The sequence below is a fragment of the Dipteris shenzhenensis genome, chromosome 20 (assembly GCF_047967505.1).
Source record: "Dipteris shenzhenensis isolate YYH24624 ecotype China chromosome 20, Dip_SZ_1.0, whole genome shotgun sequence".
NCBI classification, from domain to species: domain Eukaryota; kingdom Viridiplantae; phylum Streptophyta; class Polypodiopsida; order Gleicheniales; family Dipteridaceae; genus Dipteris; species Dipteris shenzhenensis.
In genome coordinates, this window is record NC_141615.1 from 6,374,921 (window position 1) to 6,390,119 (window position 15,199).

The 15,199-nt window shown below is 47.1% G+C and overlaps 1 protein-coding gene across 1 annotated transcript in view; it reads right to left on the reverse strand.

Annotated features, from left to right (window-relative positions):
• Positions 1 to 290: 290 nt before the first annotated feature.
• Positions 291 to 15,199, reverse strand: part of RPN12A (regulatory particle non-ATPase 12A) — an 82,050-nt gene continuing 67,141 nt past the window's right edge. Inside the window, exons 5-6 of the mRNA XM_087391564.1 lie at positions 15,086 to 15,197; positions 291 to 679 (exon numbers count right to left, since the gene is read on the reverse strand). Of these exons, the coding sequence (XP_087247690.1) occupies positions 542 to 679; positions 15,086 to 15,197 (250 nt within the window). The 3' untranslated portion in view covers positions 291 to 541. The remainder of the gene's footprint in view (positions 680 to 15,085; positions 15,198 to 15,199) is intronic.

Here is a 15,199-nt window from a genome sequence, read left to right on the forward strand (position 1 = left end):
CTTTCTGTAGGGAAGTCATGATATGTATCTGAAAACAGTAGACCAGAAGAGCCTCTCTTTAAGGTACATGGCATTTTTCAAAAAAACAGCTCATCTTAAGTTTAACACGATACACTATGCCTACAACAAACACACAACTCACTCCATTGAAATGCTATTTTTAACACGTTATTCAGGAATATGCCATTCTGTAAACATGACCTGTCAATACAAGGAAAACCTGAAACCTAATCCCCACATATATATATATCATCACCTAATGAACACGTCAAAACATTTACAAATCTTCGAAGAAAACCACTGCTGACATCAATATAAAATTCCAAAAACTGCACACTCAAGGTCTTTAAGAACTAAATTCAGAGCAGTGCATAATTATGCAAGCCAAGTTCAAGGTAGCTTCCAATCATAGCTTAAAAAGAAATTGACAAGATCAACTAGAACAGATTTATCTGCATAGAAATTGAACTGTCTACATTGATCCAATGCAGGGAAATCTTTCTATTGGAATTCAGGAAACTATGGCTTCATCAAAATGATTTCATACAATGCGTTCTAGTTCCCTTGCATAACCTAAAGTTTGATTAATCAATTGTAATGAAGGAATCTCTTTGCAAACTGTTTCCTTCATCTTCTGGAAGTAGACACAACCATTCCGAATTTCCCACTCTGGATGGTCCTGCATGCCATTCTCAACAACGCTCCAATTAAATAACAACCATGCGAGAGAATTTTGGCTTTAAAATATCATCAAATCTTTCCATGTCACATATATGACACCCACCCATCCCGCACACCCCCTTCCCTCCCTTTTACACAAACCTCGCCTACGAAGGCACCAACCACCATGTGCACACACCATAGTTACCAGGTTTTGGGAACGTGGGGGGTCGGAACGAGAACATATCGGGAAGAGGGAACGGGGGAACGGGAAGGCCACATCATATGACACGTCATCAAATCACATGGAAACATACCAAAATATGCTAAGAATAACCAGATGTAGCAGTTCTAAGATTTCCATTTCATCTTTAGACTTTAACAGACACACAATCCTTAGAAAACTGAAATATACATCAACGCAAGTTGCAATGTGCATTGTGCAATGGGCAATGTGCATTAACTTTAAAGCTTTAAGCCAGAGAATTGCAGATTATTATAGATCATAGAGGCTAGAGCATATAATATGCAAAATACAAGAAAAGGAGGCTATGACTCAATACACAATAGGACTCCAGACTCTCAAGTCAAGGACATGGTATATGTAAAAAAAGAGTGTCAGGCCTGCCACCTAATGGCCTGAAGGTGGCATAGTATCAGAGGCCTCTCCCTCGTCATGCTGAGCCTCATCATCCTGGCTGAGAGGAGACGAAGGGGCTGAGCCTTGAGGCCCAAGAGCTTGCTGAGAGGGGGCTGAGTGGATGAGAGCTTAGAGAGGGGGCTGAGTGGGCTGAGTGCTTGAGAGGGGGCTGAGAGGCTGAGTCCCTGAGTGGAAGGGGGTGGAGAGTGGTTGGACAGGGATTAAAGCCCCCCATCGGCATCAAAACGGCGCTCCCGCACAGCCCTACACCCAGAACACCAGAGAGCCAACCCGGAACACATTCCGGCCACATTCCCGGAACGTTTGGGAACATTTCCCAGGCGTCCCCACTTCTGGGAATGTTCATGTACTGCCATCCACCTGGGAACGACGTTCCCACGTTCCAGGAAGACGGAATGCCGTTCCCTGGTAATTATGACACACTCGCATTCCTTCATGGTAAAGAGAGGGGGGGGGAATCCTAAACAGATTCACAATACAATACTAGAATCTTCTAGATATATACAAGACTGGAGTCTTCTAGATATAACTATAATTTGCCAAAAGCAAATTTGAAACCTGCAGCAAAAAAGGTTGGCTATATGCATGCAATTTGAGATTTCCCCCTATACAAACGTGAAAATCAAGGATCACTTCATCTACTAAGGTAGTTATGAGCTAAGGCTCCTGAATTGGGCTAAGACCTTGATACAGGTCACCTCCCCCATCTGTGAGCCCCCAAATGAGGAGTGCATTGGGGGTAGACCATAGAGAAAAAGAAAGGAATTTGTGGCTGCCACATGGGCAGCAAACAGGCTGCCATGTGGGCAGCAAAGAGAGGAGAGTACCTGGCAGAACAAAGCCACCATGGAGGGCAGATCTGGCAGAGACATGTCCAGAGGCTCTCCACGGATGGAAGGGGCAGAAGTTAGAACTGCGCAGGGTTTCCAGCAAGAAACAGAGGTTATGCCATGGTGATGATGTCAGCACCTGTACGAGCAGGTACAGACTGTTTTGGAGGAGGTCCGGGGCCTGGAGAAGACCTGGAAGGGTGTGGATCTGCAGCAGCATGGAGGAAGAATCACGACAATCGTGGGCCGGCTTTGGGCCTGCTATATGACCAGGAGAAGGTCTGTTTTAGGACAAGCCTGCCTGGGCCAGTAGCAGCCTACCAGGTCTGGCAGGTAGGGCCAGCAAATGCATGAATATAAGGTCCAATCAGGTCGGCCAGTAGGGCCTGCCTGGGTTGGCTGGAGCAGGGCGGTTGGATTGTCCATATGGCCCCTACCCAGTCGGCTATATAAGGAGGTCCATTGGGCCTCATTTTGGCATCATCTGGAGCAGCCAACCACCAGCAGATAGGAGCAGCAGAGCAGCCTCTTTTGGGCCTACATCCAGGAGGAGAAAAGAGAGTTTGAGACAGACTAAGCTTGGAAGGGCTGCCCACCTAGGCTGACTGAGAGGGAAAGAGTGAGGGAGAAGAACAACGGAGAGAGAGTGAGAGAGAGGGGAGACACAAAAGATGTGGGTGTGAAGTGTTGAGCCACACCACAAACTCATAGGTTTTATTAGGATTAGGTTTTTCACCCTATGACTGTCTTAAGACAGTCATAGGTGTCATATCTTTAATAAAAGGGTGGCAATGTGCCTTTACCCCAACAACCTCCCACCTAAAGGCCAATGTGCCTAGAGGGGAGAAAAGAATAAAGATTACAGCAATATACAGTTACTGTATACAAGACCATAAAATAAGAATGGTCTCATCCTAATCCCATGATGTGGCAGCAATGTGCAAACCGCTCTGTAGGCAAGCTCTTAGTGAGCAAATCTGCAAGATTATCATCAGTATGCACCTTCACAAGCTCAAGTCGCTTGTCTTCCAGTACCTCCCTGATGAAATGGTATTTCACATCTATGTGCTTGGTCTTTTGATGAAAGACCGGATTCTTTGCCAACATGATAGCACTCTGACTATCACAATGCAAAACTGGCATATCTCCTGTAATGCCCAAATCTCCCACCAGCCGAGTAAGCCATATTGCTTCCTTGCAAGCCTCAGTGGCTGCAACATATTCAGCTTCAGTGGTTGACAGTGCAACGCATTTCTGCAACCGAGACACCCATGATATAGCACCTCCTGCAAATGTGAAAATATAACCGGTAGTAGATTTTCGGTTATCTGCATTCCCTGCATAGTCTGAATCTGTAAAACCATGCACCAATGCATCCTGCCTACCATAGCATATGCACAAGTCTTTGGTACCCTTGAGATACCTCAAGACACCTTTCACTACTTCCCAGTGCCGCTTGCCTGGATTTGCCATATACCTGCTGATGACTCCCACCGCAAAAGCAATATCCGGACGAGTGGCAACCATGGCATACATCAAAGAACCTACTGCAGATGCATACGGAACCTTGGCCATTTCAGCCTTATCATCATCTGATCTGGGGCTGTCCTTACTGCTGAGTTTTAAATGAGGAGGCAACGGGGTACTAATAGACTTCCCCCCCTCCATTTTAAACCTCTGCAGTACTTTGTCAATGTACTCCTTCTGTGACAGTAACAAAAGTCCCTTGGACCTGTCACGAGTAATCCGCATGCCAAGAATATGGTTTGCATCACCCAAGTCTTTCATGTCAAAAGACTTATGCAGTTGCTTCTTCAAAGCACTAATCTCCTGCTGAGATTTACTGGCAATTAGCATGTCATCCACATATAGAATGAGTAGCATCAAACTGCCATCCTTTGCCCGTTTGGTGTACAAGCAATGATCTGTCTCACACCTATGATACCCTTGGGACTGCATGAAGGCATCAAACTTCTTGTACCATTCTCTTGGCGCCTGCTTGAGTCCATACAAGCTCCTCTTGAGCTTACACACAAGCTGCTCTTTCCCTTTAACAGCATATCCCTCTGGCTGACTCATATAGATCTCATCATGGAGATCTCCGTGAAGAAAAGCAGTCTTCACATCCATCTGACATAAATCCATGTCCTCGTGAGCAACAAGAGCTAACACTGCTCGCAAAGTAGTCATCTTGACTACAGGGGAAAAAATCTCATCAAAGTCAATGCCCTTCTCCTGCTTAAATCCCTTGGCAACCAATCTGGCCTTAAACCTCGGTAAAGCATTTGAATCCACTTTGACTTTGTAAACCCACTTGCATGGCAAAACCTTTCTGCCTGCAGGTAGATGCACCAAGTCCCATGTATCATTTTGAAGTAGGGAGTCCATTTCTGACTGCATGGCTTTCTCCCACTTCCTTTTCTCTGTTCTTCCCATAGCTTCCTTGAAATTGGAAGGCTCACCACAATCTGTCAGCATAATAAAATCAGCCACATTATTGGCTCCTGGAACAAACCTGTCAGGAGGCCGTTGTACATGGGTGCTCCTCCTAACAAAATGTTCCGGATTAGGCTGCTGTCTAGCCTATTCGTCATCCATGACGGGTGGCTGTACCACCATATTTGGTTGTTCTACAGCCCCATTTGCTGGCATATCCAGTGGTGCATCATTGGCAAAATTATCTGACCGATTTTCAGCCTGTATACCCTCTTGAACAGGGTTATCTGCAGCAGCCTGCTGCTGCATATAAATGGGCATTCTTTGCTGTCCGACATCATCATAAATAACCCTCCCGTATTCCACAGGTTGCACGGGTTCTTTGTGTACACTATCCTCTTTAAAGATGACATCATTGCTGCGTATAATCTTCCGTTTAATGGGATCCCATAACCTGTACCCCATTTCACCTTCGTCACCATAATCCATAAAGATGCATCTGGAAGACTTTGGCTCCAGTTTGGTGCGCAGTTCTTTGCGTATATGAGCAAAGCACTCGCAGCCAAACACACGTAAGTGCTTATATGAAGGTGGCTTGCCAGACCACACCTCCTCTGGCACTTTCAACTCCAAAGCCTTGTTCGGCGACCTGTTAATTATGTGAACTGCTGTTTGCACGGCTTCTGCCCAAAAGCCATGGGGCAATGCAGCATAAGACAACATACATCGAACCTTCTCCTGAATAGTTCGATTCATCCGCTCACTCACACCATTTTGAGATGCATTATGAGGGGCTGTGAGTTCCTGTTTAATGCCCTTAACTTCGCAAAACTGTACAAAAGCATGTGACACATACTCACCCCCATTATCGGATCTGAGGCATTTCAGCCTGCAACCTGTCCGATTCTCAACCTAAGCGACAAACTTCTTGAAAGCATCTAAGGCATCGCTCTTATGCTTCAAGAAATAGACCCACACTTTGCGTGTGGCATCATCAATAAAAGTAATGAAATACTTTGCACCCCCTAGTGATAGCTGTGGCATCTCACACAAATCAGTGTGCACTAGATCAAGCGGTGCTCTATTCTGGGGAGTTCTCCTCTTATGAGGAGTCATAGAATGCTTTCCAAAAATGCAATGATCACAAGTAGGCAAATCTGAAAATGAAAGAGACGGCAGATAACCCAAACGTGACAGTTCTTGCATTCCTTTAACGGACATGTGTCCCAACCGGCTATGAAACAATGAAACCTTTGGCAGCTCTAGGCAATCGCCATAGACGTTAAGGCACTTCATGCGCACATAGATGAGAAGGAGGTAGATCGGTTATGGCAACAACATGATTACCTACACTGGAAACATAAAGAGGGTACAAGGTATCACTCTTATAACCCTCAGCCACTACAACCTGGCCATCAGTAATCACCCATTTGGAATCCCCAAATGTGGTGTGGTAACCACTGTCATCCAACAAGCCAGTGCTAATCAGATTTTTCTTGATTTATGGCACATGGCGAACACCACCAAGCATAAATATGCGTCCATCAGGGAATACTATATGTATACTGCCAATCCCTGCAATCTGACATACATAGTTGTTCCCAAGGTGAACAACTCCATGAGTACCTGTGTAGGAAGTAAACCACTCCCTATGAGGAGTAACATGAAAAGAAGCACCTGAATCCAAGAGCCAAGTGTGCATGTCATGACCATCAATAACCAATGTATGTGCAATCACAGCAGAAGAGCATAAAACATCATGTCTGTCACTTTCACTGTCTTCTGCTGCAACATTCACTGCATCCAAGTCATCTGCCTTTGCCTTTGCTTCCACTGCCTGCATCCTTTGCCTCAGCCTTCTTGGCTTTCTGATCCCATATAAACTTGAAGCACTTAGACTTTACATGTCCCTTCTTGCCACAATAAAAGCATTCAATATCCTTTTTGCCACGGGACTGACTGCGGGATTTGGACTTACTAGCAGATCTCCCCGTCTGCTGAGTCTTGCCTCTTTCCTGTACCTGCAAAGCATTTGAAGACTTGCTGCCCGCATTATTCTTCCTGCTCATCTCCTCCATAAGGAGAGAGCTCTCTACATCAGCATACATAAGAGTAACATTTGAATTAGACAGGGTGGTCTTGAAAGTGTCCCAACTCTCAGGGAGGGTACACAACAAGAAAGTAGCCTTGAACTCCTCATCAAAGTTCAACCCCTGTGCAATCAGCTGTGTAAAGATGGCATTGAACTCACTCAAGTGTGAGGTCATAGCTGTACCTTCCTTCATGCAAAGATCAACCAGCTTCTTCAACCAATAAACTTTACTGGCTGAACTCTTTTGGGCATACAACTCTGCTAGCCTCTGCCATAGGCCATAAGAGGTCTTTTCAGCCTGAACATTGAACACAAGAGAATCACTGAGAGTAAGCATGATAGCAGCCCTAGCGGACAAATCTAGCTCCTCCCACTCATCATCTGACATCCCAGATGGCTTGACACCCTTCACCCTTATGGGCTTAGAAATCTTCTTTAGCAGAAGTACATTCAAACACTTTTCTGCCCATAATGCATAATTGTGTGCCCCTTCCAATTTCTTTATGTTCAGAATTGATGATTCACTTCCCCCTGATGCCATATCAGATAAGGAAAGTACCTGACTCCCTGTAAGTCAAAAAATGACTGAATAAAATTCTGATTTCTCAGAAAAACCTGCTCTATCAAGAGCCAGGAGCACTCACAATAGTGCTGTTTTTACTGTCAAAAAATCTGCAGCAAAACAGAAAATTTCCCTCTAGTTACTGTACCTTCTGACACACTGTACCGTGCTCAAATAGGCATAAAACAGTAATTTCAGAATGCTGCAGCTGTTCCACAAGTGCTTTATCAGTGCATCATCAGCTGACGAAGCACAAAACACTGCTGTCCTGGACACTTCTCCCACCTCAGATGAGGTATTGCACTGATTTTATATGCATAAACCACTTGTCATACACTGTTTTGTTCACTGAAAAGAGGATCCAGACACTTCAGCCTGTCACAAACCTGCAACAGAGAATGGGACAAATCCCAAGCAATCACCCTTCTGCCAAGGGGATAAAAGGCATCTGAAGGTCTCAAACAGTAACTCAAGTGCTCTCAAGCAAAATCTGGGCAAAAGCCCCTTGATTTGACACCTGTGCCAAGTGAAAAAACACCTCAACACTGAGGTAGCATACAAAATACAGCGCTCTCCTGGCACTTTCACCTGACAATGCAATGCATAAACGGCCCCGTGTACACAATAACAACACAGATCCCAACGTACAAACACTGAAGAGAAGATCTTTTGAGCACTGTCAACGATGGACAGTTAGGGACCGAGTAAACTCGATGCGCCCTGGCCAAGCGTGGCTCAACTGAGATTTTTCAAGGTGTCGTACACAAAATGTGACCTGCAGAAATGTCACTGAATACACTGTGGAAACAAGACCAATGTGGGCACCCTGGATCCACACTGCCTCACGGCATACACTGCATAAACTTCCAGGCAAAAGCCCTTTGAAAATGTCACCCAAAAGCTGAGATTTGCACTCAGCAAAAGCATAAAAGCCCTCTGCAAAATCAAGGCATTTGACCTTCCCGAAACAAGATAACTGTGCAACCACCACACACTGTGGTACTAGTCACCTCAAGCACGAGGGACACAAGGGTACTTGCTGTACCTTCAACACACAGTTTTGAGAACTGAACAACCGGGAATGTGAAGAGCAGAGTGCTCTCTCTTTTTCTTCTTCCACCAAAAAAAAAACTGCTGTACCTGCTGTACTTGCTGTACCTGCTGTACAGGCTGTACTTGCTGTACCTGCTGTACAGGCTGTACTTGCTGTACCTCCTGTACCTGTGCAGGGTACAAATCCCAAAAAAGAGATTCGAAATGCACCTTCCCTGACGCAGCGGCCTCCCTGACGCAGTTCTCCCTGACGCAGTCCGTACGGCGACGTCCGTACAGTACGGCCGCCTGTACGGTGTCCGTACGGCGGTACGGGCGGCCATACGTGACCGTACAAATCGTGCGGTGCGCAGCTAGCAGCAGCTAGCTGCTGCTGCGTATGCGAGCGCCCCGCGCTGCCCCGCGTTGCCTGCGCGCTGATCGCGCGCGTCGCCTACGCGATGCCCTGCTGCTGCCCGTGCGCGCTGCCTGCGCATTTCCCTGCTGCTGCCTGCACGGTGCCTGCGCGCTGCCCTGCTCAATGCCGAGCTCGCTGCTGAGGCTGCTGAGGGCACGAGGCCCGAGGGGAGAGGGAGGGGTAGAGAGAAGAGGGAGAGGTGAAGGCTCTGATACCAGTTGAGAGGGAAAGAGTGAGGGAGAAGAACAACGGAGAGAGAGTGAGAGAGAGGGGAGACACAAAAGATGTGGGTGTGAAGTGTTGAGCCACACCACAAACTCATAGGTTTTATTAGGATTAGGTTTTTCACCCTATGACTGTCTTAAGACAGTCATAGGTGTCATATCTTTAATAAAAGGGTGGCAATGTGCCTTTACCCCAACACTAACTACCTGGACAGTAAGGTGGAGAGATCACGGACGGAAAGTCTACATAAGCTCAGAAAGTCTACATAAGCTTGTTAGAAATGATCCAACAGAGGGTACGCACAGTGAAAGACTGATGGTAATGCCCAGGAGCTCACATAGTGTGGTGTGGGGTGTGGAATCACAGACTTCTTAAGCCAGTAAATAGACAATGCTCAGAAACAGATATAGAAGCAACTCTTTATATTTCCGTCCATCCACAAAGTAGGACAGGATACAATACCAAAAGGTTCTCCTACTAGATGTCAAGCACTTCGAGATGTGTGAGCCCGCGTGCTCCACCTCGAGCAAATGTAGACACTCTGTCTAGAGTGATCCTCTCCACCTTGCTGTCTGGAAACCAGCCTAGTTGGGCAGCCCTCTGAGTGAGCTAAGTCTGCAGGTCTCCAGCCAAGTTCACCTCCAGGATGAGGCCCAACTGCTGCTGGTGGTGCTGCTCCTTTCTGCTCCTCAAAAGCTGCTCCAAATGATATGAAATGAGGCCAAGGGACCTCTCCTTTTATAGGGCACAAGGCCTGCCCCAAAAACCGACCAGCAGCCTCAATCTGGCCGACCCAAACAGGCCAACCAGGCTGCCCTAAAAGGGCTCTCATAACCACGGCCCCTGGCCCACAAAACTAGGGCTTTGGCCCTCACTTCAAGGCAGGGTCCCAGCCCCTATGCAGCCCTGCCTGGCTGTCCCTTGCAGCCCTATTTGCTGCTGCTCCTGCCCTCCTGGGTGCCCATTCTCCAGCCCTAACCAGGGCCTCCAAACAGGACCAAAACCTGCTCCACATCTGCCCCTGCACATCCCGCCATAACTGCGCCTCTGCCAGGCCCTTTTCCTGCGCCGTATAGAGCCGTACACCCTGCAGATGTCAGTGCCATGTGATCGCCTCTTATTCCGGGTTCCTTGTGCTGGCTACTGCTTCACCTTTTGCTGCTGCAGATCCATCCTAGTTCCGGGTACCCTCCATCTCTTTGATTCTTGCCCACATGGCAGCCATGCTGCTGCTCATGTGACAGTCTCTCAAACCCTAGGTTCACCCCCCCCCCCATGCTCTCCTCATATGGAGGCTTACAGATGGGGAGGTGACCTTTCCAACAAGCTTGGAAGGGCTGCCCACCTAGGCTGACTACCTGGACAGTAAGGTGGAGAGATCACAGACGGAAAGTCTACATAAGCTCAGAAAGGAGCACACAAGCTCAGGAGGAGAGCTTATGGTAAGATCAGAGGACCATGGTTTCGTGGGCCTCTGCATCTCTTTTGTATTGAATCCGATTTTAGATGGAAATATACCCTTTGTGGATTCTATATGTCTCTTGTGATTCACATTCTATTTACTGGCTTGCACACTCATGGTTGTGAAGTACACATAAGTAAAGAAGTATTTGATTCTGTAGTTAAACACTTCCGTGAGCATTCCTAGGATGCTCTATCAGTCTTCCACCACGGGTACCCTATGTAGGGTTCATTTCTAACATGGTATCAGAGCCCTGACAGAAGTTCACACAAAGGGAAGCTTGAAGGCAAGAAGGACGACCTTGATTCATTGCTCGGGGGAATCTACTTCGACATATGAAGGATTGTACTCAGGCGGAAGGCTCAGGTTCAGACAAGTACCTAAAGGATTGTACCCAGGCGGGAGGCACAGGTTCAGGCAGGTATATGACACTCTAGCTTTTCAATTCATTATCATGGCCAACAAATATCAGATCCCTAATTCTGGTGACACGAGAAAGCTTGATTGGACCAATTACCCATTGTGGAAGAAGATGGTTCGGAGCCATTTAGTGTTTGAGGGAGTCGTGGGAGATTGTGAATGGGAGAGAGCTGATGCCTTAACCCACTGCGACTACTCCACTCCATAGCTACTGCAACAGTGGTGACGACACACAAGGACCGGTTGTCAGTGACAACCTGGCAGATCCATGATGCAGAGGCCTTGGCTATCATTGTGGGCACCACGGCAAATGCGATGCTTCCTCACATACAAATGGTGACCGCTTCCTTCGAGGCGTGGACCACGTTGAGGGACATGTATGAGCTCAACAACGAAGCAAGGATCTTGGACCTCGAGGCAGAGCTATATGGCATGAGCATGGATGAGGGGGATTCAGTTCGGGATCACATCACCAAGGTGAAGGTGGTGCGGGATCAGTTGGTCAAAGGAGAAGCTCAACTAGGATGGCAAGGCTATTGTTGGGAATGCTCGCTCGGAGCTATAGTAGTTTTGTGACTACGATGATTGGAGGGCACAGGGCGACGCCAGTGACGTTCGAGGAGCTACTTCCATTGTTTATACAACAAGAAGCTCGGGAAAAAAGGTATGATGGAATGGATGGTAAAGCCCTAATAGCTCAAGACAAGAGCAAAGGCAAGGGTAAGGGTAAGCCTAGCAAAGGCAAGCCCAAGAATGACAAATCTGACGAAGGAGCAGACTCTTCAGACAAAGAAAACAAGAAGAGAAAGAATGAAAAGAAATGATTCTATTGTGATGAGCCAGGGCATTTTGCGAAGGACAACAGAAAGAAGAAGGCTGATCAGAAGAAGGGTGCCAGCTCAGAGTCAGAGGGTCAAGTGCCAATGTGGTCGTCAGAGAGGAACTTTTCTAGGTGGCATCTCTTGGTGTTACTAAGATCAAGTATGTATACCCCGGTGTTACAGTCAAGATGTCCGACATTGAGAGATGGTCGAAAGAGGAGTCAGAATCTGTGTGAAGGTGATGGACAGTGATCTGGAGCCATATGGATGCTTGGCTGGTATTGCCAACATAGAAGAGGGGATTCTTCGAGAGGACCTGAGGACTTAGAGTCAAATTGAGGCTGTGACTTGGGGGGGCTAACACAAGACCACACATGGAGACTTACGGTCCAGGTATGCTTGGAATATATGTCTCGAGTATGCTCTTTGGTTCCAAACCTTGCCAAAAGGGAACGGGTTGACACAGACCCTGAGAGTGTAGAGAAGGAGGCAGGGACTGATTGGAGGAAGGGGGTAGAATTGGTAGGAGGGGGAGAGAGGAAAGGGGAGAAGGAGTGAGAAGTGAGGAAAGGGGGTAGAGGCAGAGGGAGAGGGAGAGAAAGAGAAGGGTGAGGAGAAGAGAAAAGAAAGAAAGAAAGATGTATTAACGTCTGCGGGAGGCCTCGCAGGCCTATGAGACAAAGTACAAAACCAACTCATACAAGCCGCTATGGGCTGAAGCAAAGGGCTCACTGAGGCCCTTGCTGAAAGCTTAAGTATTAAACTAGTGAGCAAAATAGAAAAATAGTACGAGGTGCCGGAGGGTGTGATCCCCTCGATCTCTATATCCGATGGGCTATGTCAAAGGTGACGCCTCGCCTCTCGGGGTCTCCTCTAAGGACGGCTCTCCTCAATCTCTGTACTCGATCTACGCCAACGGTGACGCCTCATCCCTGGCGGTCTCCTCAGAGGGGGGCCGGACCTCGATCGTGCGTGCTCTAGTCACTCTCCGTGCCGCATGTGGAGTGTGCGCCTCTCGTCTGGCAGCATCGTGGCGGTGACTCTCACTGCTAATCCATGATGCTCTCATCTCATCAAGCTCCTCTCCCTCAGCCTCCCTCATAGCTGACTCAGATGCATAGAGAGATGTAGAGAGATTGGGGGAGAGAGAGAGAGAGAGAGAGTGTAGGCAGCACGTAGGAGGAAGGAGGAGGGAGTAGATAGGATTAGATGTCACATCAAAACTGTACAATGAGCGGTGGATGGAGACTTATATAGTCCCTCCACATTTCCCACCTAAAAGGCCTCTAAAATAGCCCCCTTCCCATAGAATTTTTCCCTCAAAATTTTACATTCTGGCTGTCTAAAAGGTGCAGCAAACAGCAACTACTAGTCAGTCCGATAGGAGATAGGGTTTGTCCTGGACAATGCTTTCTGGCTGCCATGAATTCTCATCCTCAAGGACTCCCTGCCACTTGATAAGATACTGTATGTAGACCTTGTTTCGGAGCACATGGTCTCTGAAACCCATGATGCGCTTCGGGACAAAGAGGATGTGACCCTCCTCATCCATAGGTGGTAGCTCAGGAAGAACTTGGACATGCTGTCCTATATGCGGCTTCAGCAAGGACACATGCAAAACATTAAAAATCTTGCCTGGGTGGAGAGCGTTCGCTTCTGGCTGACCTGATGGTGCATATATTGTTGTACGCTGATGGCATAGTCCCCATATCTTCCTCAGCAAAGGGACTGCAGAAACATCTAGAGGCTCTGGAGATGTTCTGGAGAGAGAGAAATTTGACCGTTAACCTTGGGAAAACCTAGGTTATGATCTTCAACACCTCGCGAACAGTGTCCCATCAACATAGCTTCACATACCATGACGAGCCTGTGGAGATATCTCGAGGACAGGAGAGTCTAACATGCACTAAGGGTCGCCATCGGTCAATTGCGAGTCTCATCATGTCAGTTGCGGATTGAGGCAGGGAGAGCTGCAAGCATACCCAGAGAGTAGAGGACTTGCACACTATGCCAGATGGAGAAGATCGAGATGGAGGAGCATTTTCTATGTGTCAGCCCAGTCTATTATGAGATGCAAGGACACTACCATTGCCTCTTTCAGGAGGGGCATGGCTTTGGTCCATAAATAGCTCATCCATTTTCACGATCAGGTCTGTGTTGGGCTCTACTTGATTGAGATGCGTTGTCAAAGAGACACATTAATGCGACAAATCAGAGAGTACCAGAGACTGATGCCACACGTCACCGATATCGACAGGTAATAGACTTTTGTTACAGACTTCTAATCATCTGAGTCAGCTGCCGGTGAGGCTGAGGGAGAGAAGCTTGAGGAGATGAAAGCATCATGGATTAGCAATAGGAGAATCCACCATGATGCTGCTAGACGAGGGGGACACACTCCACGTGTGACATGGATAGGGACCAAAGCACGCACGATCGGGGGTCTATCTCAACCCTTCTTAGAGGCGACCGCCAAAGGCGAGGCATCACCATTGACATAACCCACCGGATCCAGAGATCGAGGAGACCACGCCCTCCCCCACGTCGCAAGACAACTCGACAGACACAGATACGAGAGCTCCTCACATCTCATCATAGAGCCACTAGGTTACCTGGATATATGGAACCTGAGCATGTACTAGGAGTGCTACCTCTCAGCACCTGATCCTTCTCTGTTATTTGGCTTTCGCTCCTCTAGCATTATTCCTAGGATGAAAAAACGATGTCCTCTATATTACCACTTCACCAAAGGAACTTTGGAAGGTAGAAAGCCCTACATACATATATGCTATGAATGAAGTTATCTCAACGCTTGATTCCTTAGTTTAGCACTGAAGCTTTTTAGCTTTTAGCAAGGGTCTTAGTGAACCCTTTGCTTCACCCCTCAGTGGCTAGTATGAGTTACTTTTTAACATGTACTTTGTCTCATAGGCCCGCGAGGACGTTAACACATCTCTCTCTCTCTCTCTCTCTCTCTCTCTCTCTCTCTCACACACACACACACATAAACACCCCTGAGCATCCATTAATATAGAGGCCTTCATACTGAGTTTTTGTCAGCACTACGCAGGGGAAGGGAAGGCAGTGACAAAGGCTAGTACTGACTTCTTCAATTACAATGAATGCAGACGGAGGGAAGCTCAAGGTACAATAATAAGTGAATGTATGCATGACAAGAGCTCAAGTTACGACACAAGTGAGTGTACACATGACAAAAGCTCAAGGTATGATATAATAAAATGTACACATGACAAAAGCTCAAGGTGAATATTAGCTGGCTTGATAGAACTGTACAATTGACGCTATAAAAAATGAGCATAAACTAGCTGGCTGCAACAAAGAGCCTTGCATGTCTGTGAATAGCACAAAAGGAAATTCACAAACAAGCTCCCCTTATCCCAAATCTCCCATGCTAATACAGAAATCACATAAGCTCCTTGATTTATTAAAAGGAGAGGTCATGTACCTCTACAGCATATGTCAACAGCTCTTGATCTGAAGAAAACATCAACATTTTCTTTGCATCAGCAATAGAAAAATAATCATATGCCTTCTCACTACAGCCTGCAATCTCATCCCT